This window comes from Phyllobates terribilis, unplaced genomic scaffold (assembly GCF_046119375.1).
Source record: "Phyllobates terribilis strain yellow unplaced genomic scaffold, ASM4611937v1 Scaffold_3__8_contigs__length_932513732, whole genome shotgun sequence".
NCBI classification, from domain to species: Eukaryota; Metazoa; Chordata; class Amphibia; order Anura; family Dendrobatidae; genus Phyllobates; species Phyllobates terribilis.
In genome coordinates this window covers 65,866,166-65,882,953 of record NW_027362763.1, presented here as the reverse complement: position 1 = coordinate 65,882,953, position 16,788 = coordinate 65,866,166, and the positions used below count along the sequence as shown (strand labels likewise).

The window sequence follows — 16,788 nt, the reverse complement described above, 5'->3', positions numbered from 1 at the left end:
TGGTGCTAGTTGAGAGTGTGCAACGACAGGTGCAGGGCAGGAGGCATCTTCGCATGCACTATGGACAGGGGATTGGCTTGCATGCACAACAGCGGAAGAAGCAGTGGTGTCACCCGCAGATGCTGTTCCTGGACCCTGGGGTTTGGCCCACTTAGTTGGGTGCTTTGCTGCCATGTTTCTGATCATGCTAGCGGTGGTCATGCAGGTAGTTTTGGTACCCTTGCTAATGCTGGCCTGGCAGGTGGTTCAAATGACCTTTTTGGGGTTATTGGCAGAGTCTTTAAAAAACAACCAGACTCGGGAAGACCTAACAGTTGTACTGGCAACTTCCGTTGTGTTGGTATAACGGGGAATGGTTGCCCTCCTTCTGTCTGCAGTCACCACACTGCTTCTTCCTGCCTGTTGGAGTGCTTTGCCTCCCTCCCCCTGTGTGCTGCTGTCCTCACTCTACATGTCCTCCTGCCAGTTTGTGTCAGTTACTATATCATCCACCACCTCGTCTTCCACTTTCATACCCTGGTCCTCCTCCTGACTTTCTGTCAATTGTGTCTCATCATCATCCACCTCTTGTGACACTTTCCCACCGTCACCTTCATTTGACCGTGGCTGCTCAAATATTTGGGCATCGCTACATGCAATCTCCTCTTGCCCCGCTTAACAGCTCTTCGAAGTGTCCAAGTGTGGGATCAGTTTTCTCTGGGCACTTGGCATGGTGGGAGAAAGGAGGATCCGGGTGAGGAATATGCAGTCCAGACCCACGGCTACTGAGACTTGACAGTGTGAAAGACAGGGTGGTCGTGGATAAGAGACTGTAAGCATTATCTGCTATCCAACCAATAACCTTTTCACACTGCTCTGTGTTCAATAGTGGTGTTCTGTGCTCCCCTATTAATTGGGACAGGAAGTTTGAGCAAGAAGATGCGTGTATTTGTTGTGGCACAATTTCAGCTTGCCCACAGTCTCGGCCTCTGCATGCACCATCACCATCACTTCCAGTTCCCCGTCCCTTGCCACGCGCCTTGCCCATTTTAAATGGAGGACAATATCTTCCACGCTCACTAGAAATGGCTGAATTTGGAGCAAACTTATATGTGATCCATGTAACGGACAAACCTCAGTTTTAAATAGCTGGCCTGTAGGTAACTATTTTTAACAGCAAACTGGTGTCAATAACTTCACTGACACACTGCAACAAAATTTCAATGGAGGCCAGAAATGGCAGAATTTTCAGCGCAATTATTTGTGATCTGTGTGACAGACAAACCACAGCTTTAAATAGCTGGATTTTTAGCACTGTAATATGGAAAGGACCTGGCTGTATTCTGCAGTGACAAAAAGCAAATGGCGCAGAAAAACTGTGTTCCCTGAATTGCTTTTTAAGCAATTAGACAAGATTAAGATAAAAAAAAATATTCTTGATACCTGGGGCCATTTTTAAAAATATAATATCTGTAAAAGTACCAGCAGACTGAACTGGAATGGACCCTCTTGCTATATGCACTGCAGTCTGCTATACACCTGCCTGCCTGCCTAGCACTGATATCTCTTCAGCTCGATTAGTCCTCAAAAGGACTAATTGAGTTGAGATGGATATGTGTAGTGAATCTTGTGGAATACCTACACTAACTAATAAACAACCAAATCTCTCCCTAGCTCAGCAGCACCTCTCCCTACACTGCCTGATTGTGGAGTAGAGTGATGAACACGGCGGCGCAAAGTCTGATATAGACCTGATGACACTGTGTGGCCAGTCCATCACTGCAATGCCACAACAAACAAGGCTGTGGCATTACATTGTGTGGCAGACAAGCCCTGCATGTTGATTGGTGCTCTAAAGAGTGTCAAACATGCAGAGAGAGGACCCGAGCATGCGCCCGAGCATCTCAGAAGTACTCGTCGAGCTCCGAGCATCTCGAGTACTGAGATGCTTGGGCGAGTACCGAGTACTGGCGAGTATACTCGCTCATCACTACTTGTCTTTATGCTACTGGCCTGATGCCCCAGAGAAGAGGATAAGAGATGACTGAGGCGGAGCCTTTTCTGGAGGCGGCAACGAGCCTTCACACAGTATTAATTCTCATGACCTTATCACCGCGACTTCTCTGCTGCAGCGTGATTGAGCGGCCCATTGCCATAGCGGCCGCGTAGCAGTGCAGGGACATCGAGTCTCCCTTCTCTACCCCAGTGTGTAACTGTATTGGCGTGCAGTGCAGGCTGATACAGTTACACTGGCGTAGTTACGGGTGGGCCCCCTCAGAGCGCGAGGCCTGGGGCCCTCACCCCACCTGCCTCCCTGGAAGCTATGCTACTGAGAGGTGCACAATTATTTTCCTCTTTTTCTCTGTACTGAAATATCCTAGTTCTGCTACAGAACTTTGCAGAGACTACAGAATCACCATATTCATGTTTTCTACAACACCAAGAAGAATGTACAAATGGAAATACAAACTTTAAGGAGTACACTTACTGGAAATATACAGCAGAAAATGCAGCATTATTATACGACACTACAGTCATACCTTATATACAACAAGAAATAGAAACTCCACAGACTTTGACAGAAAGCAGGATTCTATTCCAGCAACAGTCAAGTTCCTCCTAAGCACAACAGCATGGAGAAAAGCTGGCTGAAGGACACAGGTACAGTCAACTGTGTTATCAATTTGTCATCTCACAAACCCACCAAAATAGAACTCAGTTTGGTCCAGCACCAGTCCCTGCACATTAACCCCCAAAATGCTGCGATCAAACTCGATCATAGCATTGGGGGAACAAGGGGGAAGGTAAGCGCCGATACTTACCTCCTCTTCGGCGTCCCGCAGTGTCGGAGTCCTGTCCCGGATGTTGTCATGGTGACCCGATGTCGTCATGACAACATCCGGGTCACCAGAAGGCAAGAAGTTGCTTTGGTCATGCGCAGTGCACGACCAAAGTAACTTCTCCCTGTGCAGCGCTGACAGGCTGCATAGCACAGGGATGGTGCTGCATTCCTGTGCTATACAGCGAATGAGGCTGAAAAAAGTGATAGTCCCATAGTGGGACAATGTCTAAAAGTAAGAAAAGTGTCAGAAAGAAAAAAAAAATAGTAAAAATATTAAAAAAAAAAGTCCCAAAAAACTAAAAATAAATTGTACACAAATAAATATTCTTATAAAAAAAATATTCTTATGAAAAAAAAAAATAAATAAACCAATAAAAGTACACAAATTTGGTATCGCCGCATCTGGAACAACCTGACCTAGAAAACAAAGCAAAAAATAATGCTTTATCATCATACCGCCAAACAAAAATTGGAATGAAACGCAATCAAATAGATGAATGTAAATAAAAATGATACCGCTGAAAACATCATGTTGTCCCACAAAAAGCAGGCAGCCATACAGCTCCAACGGCCCAAAAAGTAAAAAAGTTATAGCTCTCAGAATAAAGCGATGCAAAACTATATATTTTTTCTGCATAATAGTTTTTATTGTGTAAAAGCGCCAAAACATAAAAAAAAATAAAAATGTGTTACTGCTGAAAACGTACTGACCCGAAGAATAAAGCTGCCTTATCAATTTTACCACATGCGGATTGGCATAAAAAAGACAAAAAGAACAATTCCGGAATTGTTGGTTTATGTTTATTCTGCCTCCCAAAATTCGGAATAGAAAGTGATCAAAAAATGTCAAGTGCCTGAAAAATGGTACCAATAAAAACGTGAACTTGTCCCACAAAAAGCAAGCCATTACATGACTCTGTCGGCCGAAATAGGAGTCTTTGCAAAATAAAGTTTTTTTTAGTGTGTGACAGCTGTCAATCATAAAAAGCCGATATCAATGTGTTATCACTATAATCGCACCGACCCGCAGAATAAAATCGTCTAATCACTTATACCGCATGAGGAACGGCGTAAAAAATAAACTCTAGGGTTAGGGTTGTGCTAAGGTTAGGGTTGCGCTATGGTTAGGGTTGGGCTAAGGTTAGAGTTGCAACAAGTAGAAAAATGAAAAGCAGCACTCACCAAGTCCTTTGGCTAAAAGTCCTTTATTTAATAGTGTTCTGGACAATCAGATGCAGCGGTCTATCAGAGGAGACATGCAGAGAGACAAGAGGACGATGGCCATTTTGCATCTTACAAATGCTTCTACAGGTCCAAACTATAATTTCGATACATGCAGACGGGGACTCGAGCTTGTCACTTGAGCACCCACGATACTTAGTGCATACCTGAATACCCGATGCAAACTCAAGCAGCGAGCACTTGCACTCAAGAGTAATGTCAACTTATTCAATATAATGACCTAATATTATCAAATTCTGTGTCGTACCTCTGGGTTCAAAATGTTTACTATACCCCTTGATAAAATCCTTAAGAGGTGTAGTTTCCAAAATGGTGTCACTTGTTGGGGGTTTCCACTGTTAAAGCACATGACGGGCTCCCCAAACGCAACATGGCATCCTCTAATTATTCCTTCCCTTCCGAACCCTGCCGTGCTTTCCCCCACATATGGGGTATCAGCTTACTCAGGAGAAATTGTACTACAAATCCATGGTGCAATTTCTCCTGTTACCCTTATAAAAATGCAAAATTGGAGGCTGAAAAATATTTTTGTGGTAAAAATGTGAACATTTTATTTTTACATCTCAATGTTATAAACTTTTTGTGAAGCACCTGGGGGTTCAAGGTGCTCACTAAACATCCAGATAAGCGCCCAGAGGGGTCTAGATTCCAAAGTGGGGCCACTTGTGGGGGGTTTCCACTGTTTGGGCACATCATGGGCTCCCCAAACACAAAATGGCGTCCGCTAATTATTTAAGCAAATTTTACATTTAAAAAGTCAAATGGCGCTCCTTTCCTTTTGAACCCTGCCATGCGCCCAAACAGTGGTTTTCCCTCACATATGGGGTATCGGCGTGCTCAGGAGGAATTGCACAACAAATTATGTGGTCCACTTTTTCCTGATACCCTTGCAAAGATAAAGAAATTGGGGTCTAAAGTAACATTTTTGTGAAAAAAAATAAATATTCATTTTTTTCTTCCACATTCCAAAAATTCCTGTGAGCACCTGAAGGGTTAACAAACTTCTTGAATGTAGTTTTGAGCACCTTGAGGGGTTCAGTTTTTAGAATGGTGTCATTTTTGGATATTTTCTGTCATAAATGCCCCTCAAATTCACTTCAAATGTGATGTGGTCCCTAAAAAAATGGTTTTGTAAAATTTTGTTGTAAAAATGAGAAATCGCTGGTCAACTTTTAACCTTTATAACTCCCTAACAAAAAAATATTAGCTCTAAAATTGTGCTGATGTAAAGTAGACATATGAGAAACGTTATTTATTAACTATTTTGTGTGACATATTTCTCTGATTTAAGAGCATGAAAATTCAAAGTTTGAAAATTGTGAAATTTTCAAAATTTTTGCCAAATTTCCATTTTTTTCACAAATAAATGCAAGTCATATTGAAGAAATTTTACCACTACCATGAAGTACAATATAAGAAATATTGTATCTAGACTAATGTCACTTTGAAAAATGAAGGTTTTTTGCGCATAATTTGGCCAATTTATGTGTGCCCATCAACCACGACAAGGTCACCTTCGTATGATGGGAAACTACGCTACGCTACCACTGGATATGCCACTCTTGGGCTGTAAGCCTGTATTAACAATATGTCTCTGCTTGGGCTTTTAACCTACAATGTATGGGCTGGTAGAGCTAGTTAAAACCACCTGTGACTGAATGGGAGGGACACATGGTCAGAAAAAAAGCTGTCAAACTTCTAACAGTGGTAGCGTAGCGTAGTTTCCCATCATACGAAGGTGACCTTGTCATGGTTGATGGGCACACATAAATTGGCCAAATTATGCACAAAAAACCTTCATTTTTCAAAGTGACATTAGTCTAGATACAATATTTCTTATATATTCATGTATGGAGTGCCGACGATCTTTTTGCAATTGAGATTACTTTTTTCTTCAGAGCACCCGAATAGACCAGTGAGTGACCCCTCTCTTTTTTCTATGAAGTACAATATGTCATGAAAAAATATTCTCAGAATCAGGGGGATCCGTTAACTCATTCCAGAGAAATTACCTCATAAAGTGGCAGTGATCAAATTGTAAAAATTGGCCTGGTCATTAATGTGCAAACCACCCTCGGGGGTAAAGGGGTTAAGCCTGCTGATAAAGTTGGTGCCATCGTCCTTCTGAATATGACTGAATACATTAAAGAAGCACACAGACAGCTGACGTACATACAATACTACACCAAACTGGATGATGACCCGACTCCAAAATATATGAGGGAGTTGAATAGAGTCATCAAAGGTATGTGTTCAGATTCCACATACCTTCTGGACTCCATACTTGAGAATCCCAGGATAGGCATTTTCTATATGCTTCCAAAAATTCATAAGCCAGGTAACCCAGAGATGCCAATCATCTCAGGGGTGGGAACACTCACCGAAAAAAATCTTGCGGTGGGTAGAAAATGTCCTTAAACTGCTGGTAAGTAAGACAGACATATATTTAAAGGACACCATGGACCTTTTAAGAAAGCTTTCTACAATAGGTCCTCTCCCTAAGTATTCCATCTTAGCCACCAAGAATGTGGAATCCCTATATTCAAACATCCCACATGAAGATGGATTTTCCGCCTGCCAAATGTTTCTTGAAGCTAATGGGATCCTTACTGAATCTGTATTAAGACTTACCAGATTTATACTCAGACATACAGTGGTGGCCAAAAGTATTGCCACCCCTGCAATTCTGTCAGATAATACTCAGTTTCTTCCTGAAAATGATTGCAATCACAAATTCTTTGGTATTATTATCTTTATTTAATTTGCTTGCAAGGAAAAAAACACAAAAGAGAATGAAGCAAAAATCAAATTATTGATCATTTCACACAAAACTCCAAAAATGGGCCAGACAAAAGTATTGGCACCCTCAGCCTAATACTTGGTTGCGCAACCTTTAGCCAAAATAACTGCGAACAACCGCTTCCGGTAACCATCAAGGAGTTTCTTTCAATGCTTTCCTGGTATTGTAGACCATTCTTCTTTGGCAATCTGCTCCAGGTCCCTGATATTTGAAGGGTGCCTTCTCCAAACTGCCATTTTGAGATCTCTCCACAGGTGTTCTATGGGATTCAGGTCTGGACTCATTGCTGGCCACTTTAGAAGTCTCCAGTGCTTTCTCTCAAACCATTTTATAGTGCTTTTGGAAGTGTGTTTTGGGTCATTGTCCTGCTGGAAGACCCATGACCTCTGAGGGACACCCAGCTTTCTCACACTGGGCCCTACATTATGCTGCAAAATTTGTTGGTAGTCTTCAGACTTCATAATGCCATGCACACGGTCAAGCAGTCCAGTGCCAGAGGCAGCAAAGCAACCCCAAAACATCAGGGAACCTCCGCCATGTTGGACTGTAGGGACCGTGTTCTTTTCTTTGAATGCCTTTTTTTTTTCCTGTACACTCTATGTTGTTGCTTTTTCCCAAAAAGCTCTACTTTTGTCTCATCTTACCAGAAAACATTCTTCCAAAACGTTTTAGGCTTTCTCAGGTAAGTTTTGGCAAACTCCAGCCTGGCTTTTTTATGTCTCGGAGTAAGAAGTGGGGTCTTACTGGGTATCCTACCATACAGTCCATTTTCATTCAGACGCCGATGGATAGTACGGGTTGACACTGTTGTACCCTTGGACTGCAGGGCAGCTTGAACTTGCTTGGATGTTAGTCGAGGTTCTTTATCCACCATCCGCACAATCTTGCGTTGAAATCTCTCGTCAATTTTTCTTTTCCGTCCACATCTTGGGAGGTTAGCCACAGTGCCATGGGCTTTAAACTTCTTGATGACACTGCGCACGGAAGACACAGGAACATTCAGGTACTTGGAGATGGACTTGTAGCCTTGAGATTGCTCATGCTTCCTCACAATTTGGTTTCTCAAGTCCTCAGACAGTTCTTTGGTCTTCTTTCTTTTCTCCATGCTCAACGTGGTACACACAAGGACACAGGACAGGACAGAGGTTGAGTCAACTTTAATCCATGTTAACTGGCTGCAAGTGTGATTTAGTTATTGCCAGCACCTATTAGGTGCCACAGGTAAGTTACAGGTGCAGTTAATTACACGAATTAGAGAAGCATCACATGATATTTCAAACAGTGCCAATACTTTTGTCCACCCCCTTTTTTAGGTTTGGTATGTAATCTGGACTAAGTCTGAACAAGAACTTCTACAATTCCATGAAAAATTCAATAATTTTCATCCCACCATAAACTTAACATTGGATCACTCAAAAACAGAAATCAACTTTCTGGATACCACCATAAATATTCAAAATGGTTCAATCCAGATATCAATGTATTGGAAACCAATTGACCATCCCACATACCTCAGATGGGACAGCTTCCACCCGAAACACATTAAAAAGTCAATTTTTTACAGTCAGGCCCTTAGAAACAATCGTATCTGTTCTAGTCCAATGGACAGGGATGAAAACTTAACCCATCTTAAAAATACATTCTTAAACCAAGGCTACCACCCCACCTCCATTGATGACCAGATCATTAGAGGCACAAGGATCCCTAGAAGTCAATTACTCCAGTACGGAGAAAAAGAGGAAAAAAATGTGTACCTCTGATGGTGACCTACAACCCGCAGCTTGAGGTACTGTGAAAAACTGCTTTAAAACTTCACATCCTACACAAGGATCACATCCTACACAATATTCAAAGACCCTCCCTTGCTGTGCAACCTCCAAATATAAGAAACATCATGTTCTGAAGTTCAATGCCCTCAGATAACCAAGAGTAACTTTTCCTTGCAATGTGAAGAGCTGTAAAACCTACAACCTTGTAGAGACCAAAGACATAATACAGATTCCCAACACACAGCAGGAATATTAGATTCCTGGGACATTCACATGTTCCTCTTTCAATGTGGTATGCTTGATTCTATGCACTATATGTCCTATAGGGGGTCTTTATGTGGGAGAAACGGGACAGAAACTGAGAGCAAGGATGAGGTCTCTCCACATGATTACAAATAAAAAAAAAGACAGGTGCCGGTGGACGAAAATTTCTGTGGTCCAGGACACAACATCAACAATATGAAAGTTTTCATATTAAAGGGCAACTTTAAATAGCAAAAACACAGAAGAGTTTGGGAATAGAAACTGATTAGAGTTTTTAGCACCCTCCACACGGGAATAAATCTGTTAGGAGGATTTATGTCTCATTGCAAAATCTGAAGAATCTGCTCCAGAAACAGTGAGGGCACCAGGCCTATGATCTTACATGGATATTGGGACCATAAAACGTCCACACCACTAATCTAATCCAATTAAGGACTCACTCTCCAAGCTCAGTTTGTTTGTTTATTTAAATGTCAATTTATTATGCCATATATCTGTTTTTCGCTTCTTTTCCTTTTTTTTTTGTGTGCGCTTATATTTGTGTTTCATCATATACAGTTATATGAAAAAGTTTGGGCACCCCTATTAATCTTAAGCTTAATGTTTTATAAAAATTGGTGTTTTTGCAACAGCTATTTCAGTTTGATACATGCAATAACTGTTGGACACAGTAATGTTTCTGCCTTAAAATGAGGTTTATTGTACTAACAGAAAATGTGCAATCTGCATTCAAACAAAATTTGACAGGTGCATAAGTATGGGCACCCTTATCATTTTCTTGTTTTAAATACTCCTACCTACTTTTTACTGACTTACTAAAGCACTTTTTTTGGTTTTGTAACCTCATTGAGCTTTGAACTTCATAGCCAGGGTTATGCAATCATGAGAAAAGCTACTTAAAGTGGCCACTTGCAAGTTGTTCCCCTGTTTGACTCTCCTCTGAAGAGTGGCATCATGGGCTCCTCAAAACAACTGTCAAATGATCTGAAAACAAAGATTATTCAACATAGTTGTTCAGGAGAAGGATACAAAAAGCTGTCTCAGAGATTTAACCTGTCAGTGTCCACTGTGAGGAACATAGTAAGGAAATGGAAGAACACAGTTACAGTTCTTGTTAAGGCCAGAAGTGGCAGGCCAAGAAAAACATCAGAAAGGCAGAGAAGAAAAATGGTAAGATCAGTCAAGGACAATCCTCAGACCACCTCCAGAGAGCTGTAGTATCAACTTGCTGCAGATGGTGTCACTGTGCATCGGTCAACTATACAACACACTTTGCACAAGGAGAAGCTCTATGGGAGAGTGATGTGAAAGAAGTCGTTTCTGAAAGCACGTCACAAACAGTCGGCTGAGGTATGCAAAAGCACATTTGGAGAAGCCAATTTCTTTTTGGAAGAATGTCCTGTGGACTGATGAAACCAAGATTGAGTTGTTTGGTCATACAAAAAGGCATTATGCATGGAGGCAAAAAAAACACAGCATTCCAAGAAAAACACTTGCTACCCACAGTAAAATTTGATGGAGGTTCCATCATGCTTTGGGGCTGTGTGGCCAATGCCGGCACCGGGAATCTTGTTAAAGTTGAGGGACGCATGGATTCCACTCAGTATCAGCAGATTCTTGACAATAATGTTCAAGAATCAGTGACAAAGTTGAAGTTACGCAGGGGATGGATCTTTCAGCAAGACAATGATCCAAAACACCGCTCCAAATCTACTCAGGCATTCATGCAGAGGAACAATTACAATGTCCTTGAATGGCCATCCCAGTCCCCAGACCTGAATATCATTGAACATCTGTGGGATCATTTGAAGAGGGCTGTCCATGCTCGGCGACCATCAAACTTAACTGAACTGGAATTGTTTTGTAAAGAGGAATGGTCAAAAATACCTTCATCCAGGATCCAGGAACTCATTAAAAGCTACAAGAAGCGACTAGAGGCTGTTATTTTTGCAAAAGGAGAATCTACTAAATATTAATGTCACTTTTCTGGTGAGGTGCCCATACTTATGCACCTGTCAAATTTTGTTTGAATGCAGATTGCACATTTTCTGTTAGTACAATAAACCTCATTTCAAGGCAGAAACATTACTGTGTCCAACAGTTATTACATATATCAAACTGAAATAGCTGTTGCAAAAACACCAATTTTTATAAAACAATAAGCTTAAGATTAATAGGGGTGCCCAAACTTTTTCATATAACTGTATCTTGTCATACCATGCCTGAGGAATGGACCTAAGTTGTCCCAAAAGCTTGCCTTGTACGCAACATCATTTATTTTATTTTTGTTAGCCATTAAAAGGTATTATAACTACAAGATTATCTTGTTTTTCCCACTGAGAGGAAACTGGTATAACGCTAATGCTATAAAACAATGCTGAAATTTATGTTTTAATTACAAAGTTCATGCTCTTTTAGAAGCCACTTTGATCTGCTGCTCTAGCAAGAATCCATGTGCAAACAATATTTACAAACACTCTCCTTTACTTAGCATTTCTCATCTTTCCTCCATGCTCCATATTTGTAATTAGTGTTTGGATTTGGACTCTTGCTAGAGCATCAGTTCAAAGTGGTTTCTAAAAGAGCAAATATATGATGTATTTTATACATTAGGAAAAGCCAAATCCTAAATTATACTTCACCAATGAAAACCTAACAAGGCTGGTTGCAGACCTCTTTGAAGCTGGCATGGATACAACCTCAACAACCCTGAGATGGGGCCTTCTACTAATGATGAAGTATCAAGAAATCCAAAGTAAGAGACCCCCTTTATGTGTGGGAATGTATCATGTTTACTTCATTTTGTTTTTACTAGTTAAAATCAGATAATGATTCACATTATTTTCTCATTATCTGCTTTTATATTATTTTATGTGGATTATTATTGTGGCAGCCATATTCTCTCAACTTTGGTCAGCAGGTCAGAGATTTATTTTACACCAGCTACATATGACTTACCTACTTTGGACACATCGTACGAAGAGAGCAATCACTGTAGAAGGACATTATTATTATTATTATTAATTTATATAGCGTCATAGATTCCATGGTGCTGTATATAAGAAGGGGTTACATACCAAATACAGATATCACTTACAGTAAACAAACGAACAAAGAGAGAACGGTACGGAGGAAAGAGGACCCTGCCCTTGCGGGCTTATGACGCGCCCCCTGGGCCTCTGTTGTGTAGCGTTGCGCACGCGGGGACTACCCGGAGCCGGATCTGATAGGGGTAGTAGTCCTCGTGGCGACGATCCGGTCCGTGCCCAGGGTGTCAAACCAAGTGGCAGAACTTAGTAGAAGATGTTATAGTGTTCGACTACGCCACCCGTTGAATGCGGTTATGAAGCCGCCGCTGCAGGGCAGACCGCTGAGGCCGGTGGTACAGTTGTGCAGCGTGGATAGTATAACCCCCAACGGGAGGGGTATGGCCTCAGGGCAGCGGACGTGGATGATGGGGATAGCAGAATTGCACGCAGGCACCAGGAACCACTCAGAGACGGTGCGGTGTAGTTCAGGGTCTTTATTGGTGGCAAAGGTAGACCCTCCCGGGAGTACTGGCTAGCGATCGGGGCCTGGTCAGTCCGTGAGCAGATAGGATCTCCCCCGGCCAGGCGGAGTTGTAGGCCTCCCCAACTTATTGTACTCTCCCTGGCTACCTTGCTAGAAGCAGGTAAAAGTAGCCCACATCCCTGAGTGTACCGTGTGGTGCTCACCCGTATGGCCGGTGACTCGGGGCCTTCTGGTAGCCTCCGCTCCACAACGGCGGTGCTGGTCCCTTGCGTGTGACCGTGCCTTCGGGTTTCTTGGCCAGAGGACCTGAAATCCCCTGCCGGTCGGTTTCTGCTGCTGGGTATGGATCAGTCCCCACTGCCTCGGACTCCGTGTCCGGTGAGATCTCTTCAGTCAGGACGAGCTCTACAGCTTCCAGTCTCTGACCCCTTTTATCACTGCTCCCACATAGCTCCTGATCTTGCTCTCTCTGTATCTGCTCCACTCCAGACCAGACTGTGTCTCTGTCTGGGACTCCTCTTCTTCTCCTCTAACCCCGCCTCAGCCCCAGTTTATATAGGGGAAGTTCTTCCCCTCCCAGGACTGGGCAGGAAGTGTTGCATGCTTAGGGTTCCTGACCAGGAGACCTCCCACCTGCTCTCAGACGTAATATTGCTATTACTGTGGTAACCAGACCCCTGGGGTGCCACATTCCCCCCTAGTAAAATTTAGTACTCCGGGACTAAACATATTTTTGAAAACATAACAGGGTATAAACAGGAACAATACAATAAGGGAAAACACGTTAGGGCGGTCACAGCGTGTCCGCAACCGGGTGCAGTTTTTGAAGCAATAAGGGTGTCCATTTCACCAAAGAACAGGGAGCCGTAACCAGGTGGGGGTCTGTCCTACCCCGAGTCTTTAGCAGTCTTAGTCCATTCCTGGGTTACGCTCCAAACATATATACAAAGAATTCCGGTTAATCCACAAAAGACACCTATAAAATAACTGGAAAAACATAATTATTTACAAGCAACAGTAAACAGGTAAATACCAATAAAACAGTCTGAACACTTTAGATCCTCCAACGTACTGGCAACTGGCCTCTAGTGGCCCTAGTAGACCTACGGAGCTTACTGACCGGTCCTAAGCTACAGGGTGTAGGAGCTGTCAAAGGTAAGCTGGGCAGCTGTCTACGGGTTCTTTGGCTCACTAGGGGCACGGCAGGCTCACTATAAGCAGAGGGTCGATTCTCCTGGTCTGCTTGTGTGGGGTCTTCTGCCTCCTGGACCGGCTACTCTTCCAGCTCTACCTGTTTTTCCGTAGGCACTTGGGATGCTGGCTGGAGGAAGGTGAGGACGGGTACCACAACAGCGCCATTTACTTGTGTCCAAGACCGAGGGAAGTCTCCGAGTACAGTACTGACCATTTCTTCCCTTTCCTCTGCGGGTCGAGGGTTTTCTTGATCTTCTTCAGGGTTTCGTAGCTGCTCGGGACACTTCTTCAGGTGATCTCGGGAGACAATGGCTGTGGTTTCTCCTCCATCCTTACTGATTGTGCAGATTTTTGGGTTTTCATGGCTTGATGGCAGTACGGTGTACGGGTCCTTCTCCCACTGGTCGTCCAACTTGTGGAGCCGTCTCTTCCTTTTCAAGACCTGCTCTCCAGGTACCAGGGGAACAGCGGGAGCATACTGGTTGTAAGTCTTCTCCTGTCTTTCTCTTGCTTGACAGAGACTTCGCTCAACGCTCTCCTTTACTTTCCGGTACTGCTGCTGCCTCTCTGTGTCCCAGTCTGCTTCTGGTGAAGTGTCCTCGGGTGTCAGGACTCCCATATCCAGATCAACAGGCAGCTTACCAGGTCTTGCTCTCATTAGGTAAGCCGGGGTACAGTTGGTAGAACCTACAGGGATGTGGTTGTATAGGTCCACCAGATCAGGCAGTTTCTCAGGCCACAGACTACGTTCTTCCTGGTGCAACGTTTTCAGAAGGTCTATCACCACCTGGTTCATCTTCTCGCAGAGTCCATTGGTTTGCGGATGATAGGGTGTTGTTCTTATCTTCCGGCAGCCATACAGAGTGCAGAACTCCTGGAAGACTTCCGCTTCAAAGGCAGGTCCCTGGTCCGTCAGCACCTGCTCTGGGTATCCGTGTGGACGGCAGAAGTGCTGCTGAAAGGCTCTAGCTGCTGTTTGAGCCGTTAAGTCCTTGACGGGGACTACAACCAAGAACCGGGAGTAGTGATCCACGATGGTTAACGCATAGACGTAGCCACTTCTGCTGGGGGTCAGTTTTACATGATCCAAGGCTACCAGTTCCAACAGCTGCCTGGTGACGATGGACTGCAGGGGAGTCTTCTGACTGGCACGGTCCTTCCTTCTTAGGTTGCATGGGCCACAGTCTCTGCACCACCTCTCGATGGTTCCTCTCATGCCTACCCAGTGGAACCGCCCGCGCAGCAGGAACTCCAGCTTCTTCCATCCGAAGTGCCCAGCTCCGTCGTGGTATGCCTCCAGTACCATAGCCGCGTCTCTTCTTGGCACCACTACTTGCCAGATCAGTTCATGCATCCGGGAGTTAACCATTCTACGGCACAACTTCCCCTTGTAAAGGAACAGTCGACTCTTCTCAGCCCACAGTTGCTTGGTTTCCTCCGGAGCGTCTGGGTCAAGGCGAGCATCTGGCTGAGTCAGCATCTCCTTCACCAGTCGGACGGCGGGGTCACTGTCTTGCGTTTCCGCCCAGTTGTAATGAGGTAAGGGGTTGAACGTAGCGGATTGCTTACCCCTTACACGGTGGGAATACTGGGTAGTCCCATGACGGTGGAACGCGGGGAGTTCAACTTCTTCCAGTTCCTCTGGATCTTCCCCTACGTCCGGTAGGTTTGGCATTCTGGACAAGGCATCCGCGTTGGTATTGGAGCGTCCTGCCCGGTATTTGATCGTGAATTCATAGTTGGACAGGCGGGCCATCCATCTCTGCTCCAGGGCACCGAGTCTTGCAGTGTCCAGGTGTGTCAACGGGTTGTTATCCGTGTACACGGTGAACCGGGAAGAGGCGAGGTAGTGCTTAAAGCGTTCGGTGACTGCCCACACCACTGCCAGGAACTCTAGCTTGAATGAGCTGTAATTCTCAGGGTTTCTTTCGGTGGGTCGCAGTTTTCGGCTGGCGTAAGCAATTACCCGTTCTCTCCCCTGCTGGATCTGGGACAGTACGGCTCCTAGCCCGATGTTACTTGCGTCGGTGTAGAGGATAAAGGGCTGGCTGTAATCAGGGTATGCCAGGATTTCATCCCCCGTGAGGGCCATCTTCAGCTGGCGGAAGGACTCTTCTTCCAGCTTCTCCCATCTGAAGGACGGCTTCTGGTTCTTGGCCTTCCTGGACTGGCCTATCAGGAGGTCCTGCATAGGAGCTGCCTTTTTGGTGAAACCGGGAATGAATCTTCGGTAGTAGCCTACCAACCCGAGAAACTGCCGTACTTCCCTTACGCTAGAGGGTCTTGGCCATTCATTAATCGCGGTGATCTTATCAGGGTCGGGAGCCACTCCGTCAGCACTCACCACGTGTCCCAGGTACTGCACTTTTGGTTTTAGCAGGTGACACTTCGACGGTTTCACCTTCAGACCGTAGTTTGCCAGGGCTTCAAACACTTCCGCCAGGTGTTTCAGGTGGTCCTCGTAGGTTTTGGAATAAACTATAACATCGTCCAGGTACAGCAGGACCGTCTCAAAGTTCCGGTGTCCCAGACAGCATTCCATCAATCGTTGGAAGGTTCCTGGTGCGTTGCAGAGTCCGAACGGCATGCAGGTAAACTCGCTAAGTCCCATCGGGGTGGTGAATGCGGTCTTCTCCCGGTCCGCCTCTGCTACAGGAACCTGCCAGTACCCGCTAGTGAGATCCAAAGTGGAGAAGAAGTTAGCAGATTTTAAAGCAGCCAAAGACTCCTCTATCCTTGGTAAGGGGTACGCATCTTTGTGTGTGATACGGTTGATTTTCCGGTAGTCTACACACATTCTCATGGTGTTGTCTTTTTTTTTAACCAAGACTAGTGGAGCTGCCCAGGGGCTACAGCTATCCCTGATTACCCCAGCCTCCTTCATGTCTCTAAGCATCCCCTTGGCGTGTTGGTAGTGTGCAGGGGGTACGGGTCGGTATCTCTCCTTTATGGGAGGATGGTCTCCCGTGGGGATGTGGTGTTCTACCCCCTTTACTCGCCCGAAGTCTAACGGGTGTTTACTAAACACTCTCTCGTACTCTTGAACCACCCGGTAGACTCCCTGTTTCTGGTGTGAGGGAGTGGAGTCAGTACCCAAATGTAGTTGCTGACACCAGTCCTCCATTTGTTGCTTAGAGCCGTTACCTTCCTCTGGTTGAGATGGAGGCAAGGGTTCCACGGCCTGT

At 44.6% G+C, this 16,788-nt stretch overlaps 1 protein-coding gene across 1 annotated transcript in view; it reads left to right on the top strand.

Moving 5' to 3' along the window:
* The window catches only part of LOC141258812 (cytochrome P450 2K1-like), a 212,421-nt gene that overhangs the window by 167,696 nt on the left and 27,937 nt on the right, over positions 1-16,788 (top strand). The window contains exon 7 of the mRNA XM_073673959.1: positions 11,510-11,651. Within this exon, the coding sequence (XP_073530060.1) occupies positions 11,510-11,651 (142 nt within the window). The remainder of the gene's footprint in view (positions 1-11,509; positions 11,652-16,788) is intronic.